Source organism: Dipteris shenzhenensis, chromosome 16 (genome assembly GCF_047967505.1).
Source record: "Dipteris shenzhenensis isolate YYH24624 ecotype China chromosome 16, Dip_SZ_1.0, whole genome shotgun sequence".
NCBI lineage: Eukaryota > Viridiplantae > Streptophyta > Polypodiopsida > Gleicheniales > Dipteridaceae > Dipteris > Dipteris shenzhenensis.
This window is the reverse complement of record NC_141611.1, coordinates 49821894-49844486: the sequence shown is the minus strand read 5'-3', so window position 1 is coordinate 49844486 and position 22593 is coordinate 49821894. Positions and strand designations below refer to the sequence as shown.

Below are 22593 nucleotides of genomic sequence, written 5' to 3'. Positions count from 1 at the left end.
ATGAGCTTTATCACACCTCCATTTAGGTGGTTGGGTAGAAAGCCCTGATCAGCACTCTTTCTCCAAACTGCTAATAAAGAAGGTCCCACTGTCTCCCAAAAAAACTTGTAGAACTCCACAGGAAGCCCATCCTCTCCAGGTGTTTTGCCATCAGCCATTGAAAAGGTTGCCTCTTTAAGTCCTGTAGAGAGAGGTCATTTTCCAAATGAATTCTATCTAGGTTGGAAACTTTGATTTGTCTGACTGTTTGACACGTGTCTCTAGCCTCAAGGACTTCATCATCTGTTGTGTCCACTATACTTAACAAGTTCTTGAAATGACTGACAATGATGTCCACATTTTCTTCTTCTGTTCTGGCCACCTCTCCATCTTCGTTTTGCAGCAGAGGAATTTCCTCTTGGTGCCTCTTTTTCCTGATCCTCATGAAATTTTCCTTGGTTGGTATGTCTACCTTTCCTGCCCACCATTCCCTAAAATAAATCTTGGCATTATGAATCTTAATCTGCTCTTGTATCCTAATTTCCTTTCTTTTATCCAGTAGTTGTTGCTGGGCATTAAAATCATTCATCCTCAACATCTAACCTGACATAGACTTGGGGGTAACCTCTAGGATTAATAAATTGTTCCTTCTCTACATCTATGACTTGACCTAAGCTTCTGCAAAGGTTAGGAGCTTGGTTAACCAAAGAGAAAGGAAGGTCAGAGAGCTCTACCCAAACAAGAACAAAAGTAGACCTAGGCTTGTCAGGATTGAAGTCCTGAGACCAAAACTCTAAATATAGAGATTGATGTCTGATAGTCCAGAGAGCATGGTGAAGGGCCTTCCAGGCCATATCCTCAGTCTCAATTAAAAAAAAGAAGAAACATCTTCTCAAGATCTAACACTCGTGACCACCAATCCTTTTCTTATTAGATTATTCCTAAGCCACCCCTCAAGAAATGCAGCTGGAGGTCTAGGTCCTGGGATATATCCTATTAGAGCATGAGATTCCAGCCAATCAATGGATTGCTCTAATCTATCTTCATCAAGAAAGGCAGTCACTTTACTTTTAAGAGGTGGCTTCTCCTCATCTTCAAGCTGTTGATTCTCTTGCTGATGTTGTCGTGAGTCTTCTGGTGCATTTCCTTCAACTTGTCCTCCGTAGATTGCTGGATTGGTACCTCCACTCACACCGGGTCATGACTTGGTCTCTCCGTTTGCGCAATCATTGGTGTTAATACTGGTGGAGGGTGTTCTGCTTCCTACGTAGTTGCCTGCTCTGCACCCGTCTGTGGATTGTGGATAGGGACAATTGGAGGGTGACTGCAAGTTCTCTTTCTCCTGGCTCGATATCCTCCTCTCCCTCAAGGAGTCTGCATCAATATCGCTTGGCCTTCGACTCTTGTCTGCATTTCCTCCAAGTTCTCTTGCTGCTCCCCAGTTCTCTCCTGTCGCTAGCCCCTCCCTCCGTCGCTCAGCCTCCCTCTCCCGTCGCTCAACCTCTCCACCTCCGTGGCTCAGCCTCTCCGCCTCAAGCCCCTCCTCACCGCTCAGCCTCTCCTTGCGACGGACTAGTCGACGATAATCCCTGGTGAGATGTGGCTTCCCCCGCTCCTCGGCTAATAGTCGCGCTCCCATTACTGCGTATGGGCAGGCTCTTTTGGACCTTGGACGTATACATGATTTGGTCATCTACAATGGACTAGACCGGTGGCCTGCCTCCTCTGGTTTCACATGTTTCCCACATGGCGAAGGAGCTAGTGTCATCGACTACATTCTGGGATCTCCTGCTTTAGGATCGCTGACTTCCGCACTGCACCCTTACCCCCAAGAGCCGACCACACTTACCTGTTCTTTCATATCCTTGCGCCCCGATCCACACCCCGCACTACAATACCTATCATGATATACACTTTGATCATAACCTCTCACTTGATTACTCAGCCCACCTAGCCTCCCTCCTCAGACACATAGACACCATACCCTCTCTAGATCACCGAGCCACCCTTATCACCCACTCCCTTCACAATGCAGCCCGCCACATTTTTCCTTCCACTACTCGGTCCACCCGCCCTCCACCCGCTGGCTCCATCCCTTGCAATAGCTGGTATGATGACGAGTGTAAAGCATTACGCTGCACACTCCAACTCACGACCCAGCGAAACGCTAGGGCCAACCCACATCTCACCAGGGATTATCGTCGACTAGTCCGTCGCAAGAAGCTAGCCTTCCTGCGCCAGAATGAGGATACGCTACTGAACATTCTGTTTAGTAGCAACTCCAAGGATTTCTGGAGGAAATTCCTAGAACGCCGATCCCCCTCCCCTCTCACAGACACTTCCCTCTGGCACTCCTACGCACGTACACTCTATGATATCCCTGATCAGCCTCCTCCCGACCTCTCAGCCACCCCCCACCCCACTTCTTGCACCCTCTTCACAACCCAGGGAGTCACCCACGGAGCGCTTAAGCTTCACAACGGCCGAGCTAAGGATCATGAGGGCCTATGCACAGAGTTTGTTGCCTATGGCATCAAAACTCTAGCCCCCATCCTGGCAACGCTGTTCAATGAAGCTGTCTGCCACGGGTTCCCCAGAGCCTCGACCCTGAACACTATCACACCCATCCACAAAGCAAGAGATCCCATGGATCCAGGGAATTACAGGACCATCATGATTGGACATGTAGTTCTTCAGGTATTTTGAGATGTGTCTAGGATGCTTCAGCACATACCATGGAGGGGGGTTTGTAGGCCATTCTATGGGCTATCCATAGGTGCCACTCATTCCTTGGTATGTGCCTTCTAGGCCTAGTTATAGGCAGTTGGGACGCTTGGTATAGTTAGCACATGTACCAGTAACTATAGTTAGTACTACTAGGACACCCTGTCCTAGGGTTTTGTCATATTAGGTGTACTTTGTACTCATTACTCTATTGCAGCAATCTATTACAGCAGTACATTTTTTTGTCATTGCTTCCACCTCCTGTGCTTCCATTGCTTGCCCTAGTCTACATTGGGCCCATTATCCTTTGCCTCGCGGATACACAACCTCATTGTACGCCCTCCCCCACTTAGAGTGACCCACTCATACTTGGCCTTCCGTATCTTTGCCATTGTGCCAGCCATAGGGAGAGCCCCTCGCATGTCTGCCCATACCCAAATCCACTTCGACACCCTGTCCTAGGGTTTTGTCATATTAGGTGTACTTTGTACTCATTATTCTATTGCAGCAATCTATTACAGCAGTACATTTTTCTCTCATTGCTTCCACCTCTTGTGCTTCCATTGCTTGCCCTAGTCTACATTGGGCCCATTAGCCTTTGCCTCGCGGATACACAACCTCATTGCACGCCCTCCCCCACTTAGAGTGAACCATGGCCTTCCAGTATCTTTGCCACTGTGCCAGCCATAGGGAGAGCCCCTCCCATGCCTGCCCATACCCATATCCACTTTGATTGTGCCCTTGACCCTGTATATGTGAGTCACTTAGCTAGAGAGCTTTCAACCCTACTTGGAGATGATATAGATCTCACCCATGCCTAAGACACCCTGGCCTCAGTGGTACAAGATGTTGCCACCAGATCCTTCCCCATGACCCGATCCACACGGACCCGAGATGGGAAGATGCCTCAAAACCCTTGGTTTGGCGACGAGTGCAGAGAGGCAAGAGCCCACCTCACACAAGAACGAGCCTTGTGCCATTTGACAAGATCTGAGGCATAGCGGGTCTTTTGACGATTGACACGTCGCGAGGCGCGCCTTTCTCACACACAAGATGGATGAGATTATCAAATCATTTCAAGGAGGAGATCTGACCAAGGGGAAGCCACCTATTCCCATCATCAATTTGGATATGTGGCACACTTATGCATGCTCCCTATATGATGTTCCGATGCAGGCACCACCGAACACGTCCTCTATGCCCAAGCCACTACTTGTCACCTGTTCACTACATAGAATGTACAGGCCGCACTCCGTCGGCTCCACAATCGGGAAGCACAGGATCATGAGGGCCTATGGGACTGAGCATTTGGCACATGGGCAAGAGGTCTTAGCTCCGGTTCTAGTACAGATGTTCATCCATGCTATATGCCATGGCTTCCCATCTGCTTGGAGCACTACCACTATTGTACTGATACACAAAGTAGGAGACCAAATGGATACTGGGAATTACCGCACCCTCATGATTGGCCACGCACTAGCCAAGATTTATGGATCGGTACTGGAGAGGGAGATCAATAGTCATACAGAGGCTCCGGCGTAGCGGGTACTAGGATAGGCAAAATTTCGAACGCAGCATTCCACTCTAGATGACATCTTCACTTTGAGGACTATCATTGAGGAGGCAAAGCCCAGTCATAAGAAATTCTATGCTTGCTTTGTCGACTTTCAGAAGGCCTTCAACACCATCCTGAGATCCCACATGATCAGGAGGCTACAAGAGATGCAGATTCCAGAGACTTGGATTAGGGTGTGATGAGCCTTTATGAGTCCGTCAGAGAGCACGATAGGGGTGAAGTAGGATTGTCCCCTCTCACCGACTCTTTTCGGACTTTACATTGATGAGATCACATCCTTTATAAACCGCCTAGGGGATGAGGGATCACTATTGGCGGACCTCATGATACAGATATTGTTGTACATCGATGACATAGTCCTTATATCATCTTCAGCAAAGGGGTTGCAAACACACCTGGAGACCCTAGAGGTTTCTATAGAGAGAGACCTGACAATCAACCTTGGGAAGACCAAAGTTATGATCTTTGACACCTTATGCCCACTGCTTCACCGACATAGCTTCAATTACCGAGGTAATCTAGTTGAGATAGTGTAGTCCTACACAAACCTGGGAGCAGTCTTCACAGAAGCCATCTTCACGATGACACAAGCAACCACACCACGACTCACACAAGGTGTTTCTAGGCACATTTTCAGGATCCACCGATGAAGAGCTCGCTATTCGACACTGCCATGTATGCAGCACCCTTCTTGAGGGTTGATGTCCCGAGGACAGAGTGGAGGAGATTTGAGCAGCTACAGGTAACTATGGGTCTAGGATGATTCGGAGTAAGCCCTCAGTACCACATGAGATAGTACATGCAGAGTTTGCTATGACACCTCTCCAGGTTAATGCCATCTTCTAGATAGTGACATCTATTCACAGAGTTTGGGACTTACCTCATTGGAGACTGACGAGACTGGCCCTGGAGTCATCTAGACGACCAACAAAAAGTGAGGCAGACACATGGTATACGTGTATATCCGCATGCTTTGCCAGGCATGGCATCTAGATGAACAGACTTCCCCCCTTTCAGTACAGCAAGGATGTGCCACCTGAGTAGATCCTAGGAGATGAGATCAACAGTATCATACGATTAGATCTCCTCCAGCTCCATACATCCCGGACTTGGGTAGGGGACTAGGAGCTCCCCACCAAGATCAAGACCAGTTCCTAAGGGTATCAAAGGAGGGATTCATCATTAGACCCTAGTATCTCGAGAACAAAGGAGTCTCACATGCATTGAGGATCGCCATTGGACAGATGCGGGTTTCGCCCCATCTGCTAAGGATTGAGGCAGGGAGAGCCACACGTATACCCAGAGAGCAACGGATCTACATGTTATGCACATTGAGGGTAGTTGACACAGAGGAGCATTTTCTTCGTGCCTGTCTAGCCTACTATGAGATGCGGGGATGCTACCGCTGTCTCTACCTGGAGGGAAGCGACTTTGGTCCACCCTCACGAGACTGATCCACTTCCATGACCAGGTCTGCCTTGGGCTCTATCTAATGAGATGCGCCGACACAGGGAGACACTACTACGACAGATCAGAGAGCAGCAGGAGGCAAATAGGCCATAGGATATAGAGGCTAACTGATCACAGCGACGCGTCTATACATTTGAGTCAGCTCCAAGACACAACGGAGTCAAGGAGGAGGAGCTAGTGGATATGAGGGCAGCCTCGACTAGCACGGAGAGCCAACACAATGCTACCGAGAGAGGACGTAGAGACTGCATGTGAAACAGAGATTGCCCAAAGCACACTCTATTGTGGTTCGACCTATAACAGCTTTCCTCAAGGGAGACCGACAAACACGAGGGGTCACTCTGGATATAGCTCAACGGGTTTGAAGATCGAGGAGACCGTGTTCTCTGCCACAGTGTGAGACAGCTCGAAAGACGAAGATTCGAGATATCTTCACAGCTCACCGGAAAGCCACCACTATGTCGGCGGCGGGCTTCGGTTTCTTAGTCCCAGCTCGCAAATTACTTCAGTTTGCAGTTTGTATTTGATTTTGATTTGGCTTGAACTCTTGAGCTCGGTAGATCAACATAGATTAGTACTCAGCAAGGGCCCTAGCGCGCCCTTTGCTCCAGCCCATTGCGGCTTGTATGAGTCTTCTTTTTTAGCACATTGTCCCATAGGCCCGCAAGGCCTCCTGTGGACGTTAATACATCTTTCTTTCTTTCTTTCTTTCTTTTCTCTCTCTCTCTCACTCACACATACGCACGCGTGCGCGCACACACACACATCGATGGAGGAGACACATACACACATTGTACCACCTTTTTTTATCTTCCAGAAAGGACAATGAAATCTTACCTCTGTTTTCATATCAATGCCATAGATGCAAAATATATTCTTCAATGGAGGGCGTTGCCATGGGGTGAGAGGATTCAAAACTGGATCTTCAAGAAAGTACCTGGGAAATAAAATACCAAAAGCATTTATCCCAATGTTACAGAGTATCACTTAGAGCATCAATCACTGCATTGGGAGGAAACTTCCATTGCTCTTCACAAGCTCATTGAGAAAGAGAACTAGAAAGATGTGTGAACATAGAAGACTCTTTTGGCCTCATCCCCAAACAAAACGCTCACCTTACTGCTCCTGGTTCACATGCCTCTCCTACCTACTGAATCAATTTCGTCAGCAACTTTGCAAAATTGAAATACCAAAATTAAGAATCCAAGTTAAAAATCTCATACCCACTCTTGATGATAGATTAAAATCAATGCACACTTGATGTCTATTTGAAGAATTTTGTTGTCAGCAGACTTAAGGTGAACTGTTAAATTAGTTGCCAAAACATGCAGGTAGTTAATATGATGCAGCTTTATTGCAGGCTCCGACCCCATCTCCTTTACTTCCATCTCCCCCATCACTTCCGGTTACCTCCCTTGCCTCAATCCCAACCCTTTCCTACCCACCTCCTCTACTCAATCCTCCTCCTCTCCCTCCTTCAGTCTCACCTCCTCCTCTTGCTCCCGTTCATTCCTCCCTAGCCCTTTCCCTTGCTTATTCCTCCCCTCTCCTAGTCCCTACCCATCCTCTTCCTTCCTCTTCCTCCCCTCCCCTAGTCCCTATCCATCCTCTTCCTTCCTCTTCCTCCCCTTCCCTATTCCCTACCCAGCCTCCTCCCTCCTCTTCTTCCCCTCCCCTAGTCCCTACCCAGCTTCTTCCCACCTCTTCCCACCGACCCTCCCTTTCAGCCCCTTCCTCCCCTAGTGCAGGCTCTTCTTCGGTCCCTGACTCCCTACTTCCTTCTACCGGATCTCTCTCTTCAGGACCTCCATTTTCTGCACCCCTCCTTTACTCACCTTCTTACCCTCTTACCCCCTCATCCTTGTACCCCCTCTCCCCTTCACCCTCCACAGCGGAAGCAGTCCTGGCAGATAATCTGCGATTGAGAGATTTAGTTATGCAGTGCATGGAGACTTGCAGACTTCAGGGCGCTGCGATTCAGTCTCTCACAGCACAGATACACACACTGACTGATCAGCTATCGACAGTTGAGAGTCATAGATCTGATCAGGACTCCCATATTCGCCAGCTTCATACCAGAGATATTGATCGGGATATCCAGTTACGGACACATGCTGAGCGCATAGTGCAGCTGGAGACACGCATTCAGGAGCATGTTGTGGCATGCGATGATCGCCTCCAGCAGCTGCATGTAGCTCCTCCAGCTAGTGCAGCAGTTGAGGAGAGGTTGGCCACACTGCAGACAGAGGTACAGAAGACCTCAGAGTGGGTGGACGTTGTGCGTAGAGCCCCACAGGCCCAGCAGACCACAGTCTCTGAGACTATTGCCGAGAGTCAACGGCGAGCTCAGAAGGCCCTCAACATCCGCATCCGCGGAGTTGAGCGATCAGATACGAGATCAGCCATGGATCAGGCGACAGATTTCATATCTAGGACACTCGGAGTTCACGATCATGGCATAGTAGCTGCATATCGAGTGGGCCGGGATCCAGCACGGCACCAGCCACTTATCATCAGATTCAGAGATGCTGAGGCCCGTCTCGCAGCATTACGAAGGAGATCCAGATTGAGGGACCATCCACAGATTCACATGGATGAGGACCTTACAGCTCTTCAGTGGGAGGAGCATAGACGTCTCATTGCACAGAGGGATGTTGCCCGTCGTGAGGGCAAGTGGGCCGTGATCAGAGAGGGCAGACTTTTGATAGGAGCTATGCGATCTAGACCGGCTGGAGCCCACAGTTGACGACACGAGGCCTATGGGACACGTAGTCTGCCAGATAGCTTGAGTTTCGCAGTTTGGAACTGTAATGGTTCCCTCACAGCTCAGCCTGGCAACTTACGAGAGGCCTTTTTTGATCAGGACATCGTCTTCTTTACAGAGACCCATGAGAGCCCAGAGAGAGGCTTGCCGCAGGTGACAGGGTATGCCTGGGAGTCTGTCTTTCGACAGCAGACTAGACGATCAGGAGGAGTCAGAGGATCTGGCGGTGTGGCAGTTCTTTATAGAGAGCATCTCAGATCGATACTCACAGTCATGAGCAGAGACCATCGGGCCAGATATCTTTGGGTACGGATCAGGAGACCCCCCCTGAAAGACTTGTTTATTGCAGTATGCTACTTTCCCCCGAGACAGTCTCGTTATGCCTCAGATGGACCAGGACAGTCACCTTTTGAGGATTTGTCAGCCGATGTATTGGAGTACTCACGCCGCGGAGAGGTCATCCTTTTAGGAGACTTCAACGCGAGGACATCAGACAGACAGGCAGAGATTTTGGACTTTGCTGAGGATCCAGTCTTAGTTCCAGCTGCCCCAGATGAGAGTTTTCCACGCTTATCTTCAGATAGAGGGGTAGAGGTGACAGATCAGGGACATCGCCTATTGGAGCTTCTCTCATCGCACGGCATGGTCATTTATAATGGACTTCGACAGTGGCCGCATTCATCCACAGCCACATGTTTTCCCTTCGCGGGTGGTGGCACGAGCGTCATTGATTACGTCTTGGGTCCCCCGACTTTAATCCCTTTTGTACATAACCTCACAGTCGACCCTTTTATGCCTTCAGCCGATCATGCACGTCTGCACTTTATTCTTACCCAGATTCCTCATGCCCCCCCTTCTAGACATCATGAGCGTCAGCCATACTATGAGGTTCATTTTGACCACCAGTTTGATGATATTTATAGCCAGCACCTGAGTGGTCTTCTCCGTCCGCACCTTCTCGATGCCCTACCCTCCACACAGGATCGGTGGGACCTTGTACATACCTCCATCATCTCAGCAGCCCACAAGTCCTTCCCCGTCACTTGCCACACATCCAGTCCTCCACCAGTCGGTCTTGTGCCTTGTAATGGATGGTATGATGAGGAGTGTAAAGAACTCCGCAGGAAGCTTCGCCTTGAGACACAAGAGAAGTCTCCCCTCCTCATTGAGACCAAGAAGAGTTACAAGCGTTTGGTGCGATGCAAAAAGTGCCAATTTCTAGCCCGGAATGAGGAGGAGCTGAGAAGGAATCACATTCAGCTGTGATTCCAAGGAATTCTGGAAGAAATTCCTTCGCTTGAAATCTCAAACTCCTCTTACAGACCCGCAGGTTTGGCTTGCCTATACTTCCACTTTATATGATATTCCAGACCAGCCACAGATCGACTTATCCCATGTGCCTAGACCCACCTCCTCTGCCTTATTCTCATCCAATAGTGTCCGAGCAGCAGCTCATCGTTTGAAGACTGGGAGAGCTAAGGACCATGATGGATTGCAAGCGGAGTATGTAATCCATGGGATTGATGCCTTAGCTACAGTCCTCTCCCGTCTTTTTAACGAGTCCATTTGTACAGGTCTTCCACCTAGTTGGCTAGAAAATACCATAGTACCCATACACAAGTCGGGGGATCCTTTGGAGGCGTCGAACTACAGGACCATTATGATTGGCCATGTCATGGCCAAGATTTATGCGACCATTCTAGAAGGACATATAAATGACCATGCCGAGGCGACAGGCATGAGAGCTAGAGGGCAGGCAGGATTTCGTGCAGAGCACTCGACTCTAGATCATATCTTCACACTCAGGGCTTTGATTGAGGAGGCGAAGTCACGTAAGCAACGGCTCTATTGTTGCTTCGTGGACTTCAGAAAGGCATTTGACACTGTGCCGCGTTTCAGACTCTTCCAGCGACTTCGTGACTTGGGATTCAATGGGGAGATTCAATGGGCGATCATGGCCTTGTATGAGAGAGTCACAGGTAGAGTCAGGACACGGGCGGGGCTGTCGGCGGAAGTACGCAGTACGATAGGGGTGAAGCAGGGGTGTCCTTTGTCTCCGACACTCTTTGGTCTCTATATCGATGAGTTAGAGATGTACATACAGACGATGGGTGGTACAGGTTCTTTACTGGCAGGATCCACGATACCGATTCTCCTCTATGCAGATGACGTGGTTCTTATTTCTTCCTCCCAGCAGGGTTTACAGGCACATCTCCATGCACTCCACAGCTTTTGTCAGGACAGAGGGTTGTCTGTAAACCTTGGGAAGACCAAAGTCATGGTCTTCAACACGTCATACCAGGTTTATAGGAGAGGCGAGTTCTCTTTCACATTTGATGGGCAGGAGGTGGAGCTAGTTAGGGAGTATACATATTTGGGTGCCACATTTAGAGGTCCAGTCTTCACCATGACGCATGCAGCACGAGATAGGATCAGTAGAGGGTATGCCGCCTTGGCTCTTCTCGAGAGGCAGTGTGCACAGTCACATTTTCAGCATCCCGACACGAAGTCCTTACTTTTCGATACGCTGATGAGACCTGCAGTCATGTATGCTAGCCCCTTTTGGGCAGGAGATCTCAGGGTTGCAGATTGGAGACGAGTAGAGAGGTTACAGATCATCATGTTCTCCAGATTGATCAGAGCGAAGCCCACGGTACCGCATCAGATTACGTTCGCAGAGTTCGGAGCTACACCCCTAGCACTAGATGCAGCATTTCAGTCAGTTACGTACTTGCATAGGATCAGGGCGCTCGGAGACTCAGCAGCAGGCAGAGCACGATTACCGTGGCTAGCACTGACATCCTCGCAGATGTTAGCGGAGAGAGGTCATACTTTTTGTTGGTACCACACACTCTCCACATGGCTCACCTCGCTGGGCTTGGATATGGATAGGCTGCCACCATTTCGATACAGCATAGATGCCCCTCGCCTCCCTCTCACTCGACATGAGCTCAGCCAGGTTATCAGGGCAGATTTGTTGCAGCTATACACGTTTCGCACTTGGGTTCATCCCACGGAGCTTCCTACGAAGATGGCCACATATCGTGACCATTTTCTCAGGATTTCAGAGGATGGCTTCATCATATCCCCAGGATATATCGGCGTTCATATGTCGCACTCACTCAGGATTGCCTTGGGCCAGCTCAGGGTATCTTCCCACAGATTAGACGTTGAGGCCGGCAGGATGCGTTGTATAGCTACCGGACATAGACCCAGGCGAGAGACTAGGATATGCCCTTGTTGCACTATGGGGGAGGTGGAGACTGAGGAGCACTTTGTTTGCAGATGCCCTTTATATTATGAGATCCGTGGCAGATTTCACTGTTTATTTGGGCACGGATTTGGACCTCTCTCTCGGATTATGGAGTATGAGGATCAGTATTGCTTAGCGTTGTTCATCAGGGAGATCACCAGATACAGAGAGAGATTCCTCAGAGAGCACCGTCGCATCCCTGCCAGAGACCTGGTTATTCATGAGGAGCAGGACAAGGCGCAGGACCATGAGCACAGAGATAGCCCATCTTGCCAGAGAGCACCGATGGTTCCACCCCGAGGATGTACATATGACATGATCCGGCAGCACCGCAGGATGATCTTACACAGAGGCCGTACCCGTCGCTTTATTTCTAGACGACAGAGGATGATGGCAGATTTTCGGAGGAGATTGCTCCATGGAGACTTGGCACCGCCAGCAGCCCATTTGACACTTGCCCAGATCTTCACACTCATGGCAGGAGGCATGGTCGATGGCCATGACATCCATCATTTCTTTGGATCACAGACCCCTTAGGGAAGACGATGTTCCTCATATTCCATATTTTACATTTTGTATCTAGGCAATTTTGGTACTCTATTTCATTTCATTTTGTATCTAGGATTTTTGTAGCCATTTTTGGCATCTTAGCGGTATTACGATGAGGCCACCTAGTTGGCGCATCGTTGATGATGTATTTTCCTTTCGGATGATTTTGTGTCCCATAGGCCATGTATGGCCTTCCGTGGACCTTTAATAAAATTTCTTTCTTTCTTTCTTTCTCTCTATCTCTCCTTATACACTTTCTTTCTTTCTTTCTTCTCTCTCTCTCTCTCTCTCTCTCTCTTTATTGTAGTTAACATGTCCCTTTGGCCTTAAGGGTAGGCATCTCTCGCATCTATGAAAAGGTATTATGCCGACTCAAACAAACACAAGGTATGTCTGATGTATTTGAGAGCAATATGGGAGTGAAGCAAGGCTGCCCTCTATCGCTTACCTTGTTCAGAATATGCATTGACCAACTGGAGGAACTCATCAATGAATTTGCAGTAGAGAAAGGGTTGCAAGGACCACAATTGGGGCTTTGGACAGTGCTATTGTTGTTATACGCAGATGATGTCGTTCTTTTTGCATACGATCCGGAATCTATGCACAAACTTTTACAAGTGCTTAAGACTTTTTGTAGGGAAAGCGGGCTGCAAGTAAATGTTGGAAAAACAAAGATGATGGCAGTCTGTACCAATCAGCTAGAACATCCCCCTGAGATCACCTTTGATAAATAGATCATTGAGTATGTCAGCACCTTCAAATAATTAGGGGTTGATATCCCCGCAGATCACAGATGGTGGCAATGTATACATAAAAGGATGGACACTGGTTCGGGGAAGTACTACCAGCTTGAGAATAATTGCAGGCACACCGACACTAGGAACTGGAAAATTCGAAATGTATTGTTTGATGCATATGTAGTGTAGACAGTATTATATGGAGTGGAAGTATGGGGAGGCAGCATTTCAGCCTCTACATGGAATGATATTGAGAAAATGCAAAAAGCTTTCTTAAGGAGACACCTTGGTGTCAAACCCACTACTCCATACTCAATACTTCTGTTGGAAACGGGAAGGAGACCGATTGAATTTCATGCATTGATCAGAGTTATGCAATACCTAATAGAGGTGCATCAAATGCAACTTGATAGGCTGCCTCATAAAGCATGGAATGCCAGCACAAAGCTTCAAAAGAACTACAAAAGTAAGGTCATCTGCACAGGATGGGCAACCGACATAAGAAAATGGTTCAGCAGATGGAAAGTGGAAGCATATTTGACCATGCCGCCTGAAAAGGTCAACATGCAAGAGTTTCAATTGTCTTTACTGAGCACTTTGCGGAATCACTGGTTGACAAGTGAAAAGAGGGTAAATCTGGAATATTACCAAGACAACATAAATCCCACTTGTTGGTCTACATACATGTCCATAGAGACTCATGCTCAGTCTTATATTAGCATACCTATCCCCCTTCTATATCGTAGAAACATCGCCAGGTTCCGTACCAGATCTCATACATTTGCCATTGAGCAGGGAGCTTGGATACACCAGCCCAGACATGCTAGAGTCTGTACCCTTTGTGACATGCAGACAGTTGAGACGGAGGCACATGTAGCTCTACAGTGCCCCCGATATGCACACATCAAGGAGGACTACCAGCAGATACTGGGGGACTCCGCTCAGTTGACATCAGTTCTCTTCACTGCCTCTCCGGCAGCATTGGGATCTTTTGTCACTCGTCTTTTTACCTATCGTCAGGAACTCATAGACTCCTGACCCCTCTCCTTGAGGAGACTCTTTTAACATTGTATTGAGATGGGTCCCATGGGTCATTTTTTGGCCCCCCGAGGACGCTAATAAATTCTGCTTCTACTTCTACTTCACACACACACACACACTCTCTCTCTCTCTCTCTCTCTCTTTTATTCCAAGTAAAAAGCAATATTCATTAGATAAAATGTTCATTCATAGCTGTCTCAAAACAAGAGAGCTACTACTCAAAACTAAAAACAGTAGTAAAATACCTCTAACTCTGGGCCAAAGGAAGGTCTCCAAGATAATGTGCATCTTGGAGAGATCGATGAAGGGAAGAATGAAAGAAATGGTAAATATCCAACCACGTACTTTGAGGACCCTAAGACCAAGGCTCTCTGTTTCGACTCCTTGGTCTGGCCAACACGCATGTATGGCAGACCTTGTTGGGGGCCGGATATCTCAGATGCAAGCTGGGCTAGGGTAGAGTGCCTATAGGTTCTCATGTTATCAAAGATGATCCGCAGTAAGCCATCAGTGCCCCACCAAATCATTCATATTGAGTTCATCTCCACTGCAGCTCGATGCGGCATTCCAGATATCTCATCACATATCTATACCACCTCAGAGGGTACGACAACTACACCTCAGACACAGACTACCATGTCTATGCTCCTCTATGACCCTAGGCAGCTGAGGGTGATTAGAGATGCTGGTATGCACACACATGTAGGTGGTTTGAGAGATTGGGACTCCACATGGACAGATTACCCCCCTTCCAGTACAACATTGAGGTGCCATCTCTCCCCCTCAGATATCGCAAGGTCAACAAGGTCATACGCGAGGACCCCTTATAGCTACACACATTTAGGACCTGGTTGGCACCCAGTGAGCTCCCAATGAAGCGGCTTCTACAAGGACCACTGTTTGTGCATCTCCGAGGAGGGCTTCATTGATCCCCCAAGGTATATCAAGCTTCACTTCACACACTCACTAAGCACCTCTATTGTACAGTTCCGTGTTTCATCACATCGACTCCGCATTGAGAGTGGACGAGCTGAGGGAGTACCCAGGGAGAGACGCATCTGCACCTTGTGTGATCAACAGGAGATCGAGCCAGAGGAACACTTCATCTTTAGATGCCCTGTATAATATATGATCCGAGGCCCCTATCACTGTCTCTTCAAAGACTCCTCTCCCGATTCCTCTCCTATCCAGAGATGTCTAACCACCTTCATCCAAGAGGCAGTTAGGCACAAAAGAGCGCCTACTCAGATCACAGAGATAGGGACAGGACACTCAGGCAAACTCATCTCAAAGCGTGATTATAGAGTTCTTCCAGCCAGAGCACACATACCATCAAATCGGTACTGTGTCAGGATCTGTTGAGACTAGAGAGACATAAAAGTCAATAGCTATATGCAAGATGGCATTATGATCTGACTACAAAACCCCATCCAAGTCCATCAGCCACGAAACACTTTCTCTATACTATGTCTCAAGCCTAGAGCAGAGAAAAAGTGTTTATTGACTCTACCTCCCATTTGAGTCCAAAATGACTCTCATGCATGAAAGGCATACTCTGCTCTTTGATCATAGCAATATCTACTGGTAAGCCCTTGACACCACAAGGCGTTCCTGAATCCAAGCATTAGTAGGCCATTTTTGCTCCTCCCTCTGTAGGGCTGTTGCAAACTGCAGCCGAATACCAACCTCCTTTCTGAGAATCTCACATCTCCTGGTACTAGCAACCAAACAATAGAAATCACTAATATTAGAAAGATATCTTGCCACAAGTGAGGAGGCAAGTTCCTCTCCTAGTTCCTCTCCTGGTGCCCAAAGTAGACGACCAAAATTTTGGATTATAGCCATAATTCATGACACTGACCAATGTATGACTAATAAGTGGGTTAGGGGCACTTTTCCCTCATTCAAGGTTTTTTCCCCTAACTACAGTTAGTGGGTTGGTTAGGTTTTATCACATAGACAAAACCCCCAATCTTGTATTCTTTTCTTATCTCGTTCCAATACAACTGTGTGTGGCTCTCTTGCTCTCCTTTCTTGGACACTCTTGCTCACATTGCTCACATTGCTCTCATTGCATTCCTTCAATTGGTATCAGAGCTAGTTCAAGTTCCTACTCAGCAACTTGTGCATCTATCGGACCAACTCCCCTATAGAGCTTTAGCTTGACATTTGCTACAGGTTCATCAACGTCAAGCTCTACAGTCCGGCTTTGATTCCTATTGTACATCTCGCCGTACAGTCCATATAGTCTGTACGAACTGACTCCGTACATCACATGCTTCTACACTGCCTGCCAGTACACCATGCTGTCTGTACAATCTATGTACCTATGTACATTGTCGTTAGCAATCCATACCTCAGCACAGTCTCACACTACTGTACTATGTTGTACAATTCATTGTACTGCCGCCGTACATTCCGTAGTATAAGGACTAACTATCTTCTTGCTCCGTTGATTTGACTTGCCTGCGAGCCCGTCCGTACAGCCACCGCACGTGACTGTGCCGTATCGTGTACGGAATCCGTACACGTCTCTGTATACTGTTCTTGCTTCGAATCCATACACTCCCTATCTGTATCTTGCTACGCTGACCGTACTTGCCTGTATATTTTTGTTGTTGTTCGTACAGCGGTTCTTACAGTTAGAACAAATTGATGAAGGTATACCTTGTGAAGATAGTGGGAGAGAACGAAGGAGTCTCACTTGCGGCTTTCTCACATACACAATGGGGGAATACACACAAAGGTGGAGGCTGAAAACAGTTTTCCTCTTCTTAGTTGTGAAAGCCAAAAGAACTCTAGTACAAAGAAATAGTACAAAGAAATAGAAGAATCCTATATGTGGATAGTACAAAGAAATAGAAGAATCCTATATGTGGATCTGAAACCAAACTCAACTAACTAAGGTGGCATACTAACTGAGCCACGAACTAGAGTACATAAGAATAGCTGTCATCCAGCTATTATTCATGGACGGTGTACCAACCGCATTTGCAGCTAACAAGTCGGTGACATAAATGCACAACGGTCACCCTGGCATATCGCGAGTGGAGCTCGATATCTCAACACTCCCCCTCGAGCTCAATCCCAATTCCTGCACACCAAGCAGGTCTCTGAACTTGCGCAGCTTCTCTACACCAACATAAACTAGATCAATAAGACCTAGTAAAACCTTCTCCCGCACATAGTAATAATGCACCTCAATGTGCTTTGTTCTAGCATGATAGAATGGGTTATTTGCCAAGTGTATACTGCTCATGTTGTCACAATAAATGACAACTGGCCCATCTGTAGACCGATGCATATCATAAAGTAGCTTATGCAACCAAGCTACCTCACATGCAGCCATTGCTGCACCCCTGTACTCAGCCTCTGTGCTCGACAAGGCAACTGTAGGCTGTTTCTTGCTGCTCCAAGTGACTGCAGCACTCCCAAAAGAGAACACATATCCACTGATAGATGGTCTATCAGAAATACTACCAGCCTAATCAGCATCAGTGTATCCATGCAACTGTGTCTGAATCCCAACCTCATAAAATAGTCCATACTGCAATGTGGACTTCACATACCTGAGTATGCATCTAGCCGCATCCAAATGCGGTTTCCTTGGAGCGTGCATAAACTGACTTACCAATCCAACAACATAGCTCAAATCTGGCCTGGTAATAGTCATATAAATCAGACTTCCTACTATGCGTCTGTACATAGTAGAGTCTTCTAGAAGCTCACCTGCATCTGCGCTCAGCTTCACATTCTGCTCCAAAGGAACTGAAATAGGCTTACAGCCTGTCATCCCATATTTGAACAGCATGTCCAATCCATACTGCCTCTGCAAGAGCTGTATCCCACTTGGTGATCTAATCACCTCAATGCCCAAGAAATAACGCAGCTCTCCCAAATCCTTCATCTCAAACTTCTGCTTCAATAGCATTTTCACATGAAGGATATCTTCATCACTATCACCTGTGATGATCAAATCATCAACATAAATGACAAGCAGCATAATACCTTTCTCTATTTTTCTCACATAAAGTGAGAAATTTGCCTTGAAAATCTAAAAGCTAATAGTGACAAGATACTGTCCTACCTTGTCAGACCATGCTCTAGGTGCTTGCTTCAAGCCATACAAGGCTTTCTTCAACCTGCAAACAAACTCAGGATGAACAGCATGAACATAACCTGGTGGCTGCTCCATAAAAACCTCTTCTTGCAAATCACCATGCAAGAAGACATTCTTTACATCCATCTTATGTAAAGACCATCCCTTTGATGCAGCCATAGCAATGACTACTCTTACGGTTGCCATCCTTGCAACCGGACTGAATGTTTCTTCATAATCAATGCCATATGTCTGTGCATACCCCTTGACAACTAATCTTGCCTTGTATTTGTTTACAGAACCATCTGCATTGTGCTTCACCTTATAAACCCACTTACAGCCAATTGCATTCTTGTCTTTAGGCAAAGGCACCAATTCCCATGTAGCATTTGCTTCCAAGGCATCCATTTCTTCATCCATGGCTTTCTCTCATTTTTCTTTTCCATGGCTTGCTCAATAGAAGTGGATTCTGGTTCCTGTATCACTTTGACCATATAGGCATAGTGAATGGCTGTAAATCCATCATATTTCAGCCTATCTACAGGATACCTAGCTCTGGTAGACCTGCGCAAAATAGGCTCACTTCCAGGTGCTCTCAAAACATCCCCGGTCTTCCTTACTCCAGGTGTAACAACAGAAGGAATACCCAACTCATCATCAATGCTCTGTTCTGAGCCACTGCATTCACCATCCACATAAGAGTGACCTGCATTCACATCAAACATGGGCTGATCTACCTTCTCTTTTCCTTTTCGTGATACATGCGTATCACTATCTGCATTGCTTTGAGGAGATTCTCCTGATCTCAATCTGCCTGTCCATGGCGAAGTATGTGAACCACTGCTAGAGGACACTGCAGGTCCACTTATATTTTGTGATTGCTGCTGTGAATTCTGTGCAGCATTACCATTTTGTGCATCTACATCATCAATCACATTTACTGGTTTATACCAGCTGCTCATCTCAATAAAAACAGCATCTCTGCTCACTGTAAACTTACGAGTAGAAAGGTTATAGCATCTATACCCTTTCTGCTGTAGAGAATAACCAATAAAGATGCACTTCTCAGCTTTTGGATCCAACTTGGACCTCAACTCATCTGGCACATGAACATAGGCAATGCAACAAAAAATTTTCAAATGAGAAATATCTGGTTTCCTACCAGTATACATCTCCTCTGGCGTCATGCCATGTATTGTTGCAGTGGGAGTCCTGTTCATTATGTAAACTGCTGTAGCAACTGCTTCAGCTCAATAACAATCTGGTAGGTCTTTTTCATTTAGCATGGCCCGAGATACCTCTCCAATATGCCTGTTTTTCCTTTCTGCAAGTCCATTTTGCTGTGGGGTATGACTGCATGAATATTGCTGCTTTATGCCATGCTCCTATAGGAACCTTGCAAACTCATTTGAGAGGTACTCTCCCCCTCCATCTGACCTTAGGCATTTTATTTGCAGGCCTGTTTCTTTTTCAACCATAGCTTTAAAAGCTTTGAAATGCCCAAAGACTTCACTTTTCTTTTTCATAAAATACACCCAAACTTTTATGCTGTAGTCATCAATAAAAGTGACAAAATAATGACAGCCTTTAATAGATGCAACTTTAGTAGTCCACACATCAGAGTGGATTAATTCCAATGGCTTCTTACTCTCTTGAACATGTCTAGGAAATGGTTTCCTTGCCTGTTTTCCAAATTGACAGACTTCACATACCTTATGCATTTCTGCAACCTTGAATTTTGGCAATCTTGCAACAATATTTTGGGCCTGCATTGATTTAAGTCGCTGTACATTAACATGACCAATGCGTTTATGCTAGATATCAATATCTGCAACTACACCGGTCCCATGTGCAAACATTGCTGCACTCAATTCAGGCATGTCCGCATCTAACGTAAACATCTTGCCCTTCTTCTTTCCTTTTGCTATCAAGCGACCGTTATTTTTCATATCCTCAACAAAGCATCCATGAGGATTAAATCTGACCTGCAAGCCCTGCTCAACCATTTGGCTAACAGAAACCAGGTTCTTAGTGATATTCGGGACATGAAATACATCAGACAGGTATTTCTTTTTCTCATCCTGCATAAACAAAGGAATTTTACCAATCTGCACAATAGGATGTGCAGTATCATCACCAGTCTCCACAAATCCTGGTTTTTTCATTTTCCTTGCATCCTGCATCCATTCTGCATGACCTGTCATGTGGTTTGACGCACCTGAGTCAACATACCACACATCATTGCTTTCTTCTGTACTTGTCACAGAATTGGTCACGTGCTGCACCATAAACAGATGCTCATTTCTGTCATCACCTTGTCTACTAGAAGATGCATAATTCCCTTGCTGCAATTTTCCATTCATGATGTCATTCTGCTTTTTGTAGCAGTCTTTAGCCATATGACCCATTTTACCACAGTAGTAGCTTTCAACATTGCTGTTTGCATTTTGGCCTCTCTGCCATCCACCACGACCTCTTTGGCTCCCCCTACCTCTAGAGTTACCACGTCCTCCTCCATAGGACTGGTTTTCTTGAGTTTGCTGCATATTCTGATTTCTACCACGGCCTCTAGATCGCCTCTAGATCGGCCTGCTCTACCTCTTCCAGCATTTGAGTAGAAGACAATTTCTTTTGAAGTTTATCCTGAAGAAGATGCACCACCATTTCTCTGCTCTTCAGAAATTAGAAGAGCAAACAACTCCTCAAAATCAGGAAATTTTTCACGGACGGCAATGGATGTCCGGAACTGTGCATAATCCTTTCCTAGACCATTCAAGGTCACAGAAACTAAATCATCATCTTCCACTGGCGACCCAATGGAAGCAAGTGCATCTGCAATTTTCTTCACCTTCATGTGGTAGTCATTGATGCTCATATTTTCTCTCTAAACATTGTGCAACTCCTGCTTGAGCTGCATTTTCCTGGCTTGCGTATTTGTGCTGTACATTTTTGCCAAAGTATCCCATGCCTCCTTTGGCGTACTTGCATCCTTAATATGCACAATCATAGAATCTGAAATACTGATAGACAGCCAGTACATAACTTTTCTGGCTCTCTCATGCCATCCCTTAAATGCCTGCATTTCCTGTTGATTGGGAACATTAGGAAGAACTGATTCTTCTTCATTTCTTGTAATGAACTCCCAATAGCCTTTTCCCATAAGGAAATTCATCATTCTAAACTTCCATGCTTGGAAGTTGTTCTTGTCAAGCTTTTCAGTGACAATCTGTGAAAGAGAATCAGACGCCATTACAGAACACTGCAAAATATTCTGTTACTGCAAAAAACACACCTTTTGCCTCACACGGGCAAATTTGCAAAACTGACGAAAGTGGTATTTGACCACACAGTCACTTCCTAGTGATGATTTTGCATCAACAGGTAGTAAGGATGATTCTGCAACTCCCAGTATCTCTGCGCACTGGCATACAATGCAATTTTTGCAGTAACTTTTCACCGACCTACAGAGCAGTGGTCGCACAACAAAAACAGGCCTTTTTCTCAATGCTTGTGGAGAACTTCCGCCTCCAAAACGGGCCCTGAAATGTCCTTGAATCAGAAAAATAAAGTCACCAAGGGCTTTGCCCTTGCCCACAGCATATATTGCCCTCTCGCCACAATGCACTCTTGCACTTTCCGGCTGTGCTACCTGCAGAGATTTGCTCCCAAACTCGAAAAAGGAAAGCAACACTGGTCCTCTTACCAGGACACTGTGAACTTGGTTTGCTTTCTTGAGCTCCTTACCACGAACCACGCTCTGATACCATGTGAAGATAGTGGGAGAGAAGGAAGGAGTCTCACTTGCGGCTTTCTCACATACACAATGGGGGAATACACACAAAGGTGGAGGCTGAAAACAGTTTTCCTCTTCTTAGTTGTGAAAGCCAAAAGAACTCAAGTACAAAGAAATAGAAGAATCCTATTTGTGGATCTCAAACCAAACTCAGCTAGCTAAGGTGGCATACTAACTGAGCCACGAACTAGAGTACATAAGGATAGCTGTCATCCAGCTACTATTCATGGGCGGTGTACCAACCGCATCTGCAGCTAACAAGTCGGTGACATAAATGCACAACGGTCACCCTGGCATATCGCGAGTGGAGCTCGATATCTCAACATACCTATGTTTGTGTGTGTGTGCTTGTGTGTCCATGTGTGTGACCACCTATATGGTGAGTGTGCCTGTAGTAGGTGTGATTGATGATGTGTCAGTCAGTAGGTGTCAGTGTGGAAGGTTCTAGTGGATGATTGAGAAATTCATGGAGAGATCAATGGAGTGATTTGTGGATCTAGGATGCTCTCTCTTGAGCTCACATACAATGTATCACTGGCCTATATATTGGTACTTCCTCTCACGAATAAAGTACACTTTCTCCTTCATTGTTGATCTCATCATGTCTT

General features: G+C 46.6%; 1 protein-coding gene across 1 annotated transcript in view; it reads right to left on the bottom strand.

Annotated features, from left to right (window-relative positions):
• LOC147893076 (phospholipid--sterol O-acyltransferase-like) overlaps positions 1–22593 on the bottom strand; it is a 265119-nt gene that overhangs the window by 116708 nt on the left and 125818 nt on the right. Inside the window, exon 8 of the mRNA XM_087386979.1 lies at positions 6587–6686. Coding sequence (XP_087243105.1) covers positions 6587–6686 — 100 coding nt within the window. The remainder of the gene's footprint in view (positions 1–6586; positions 6687–22593) is intronic.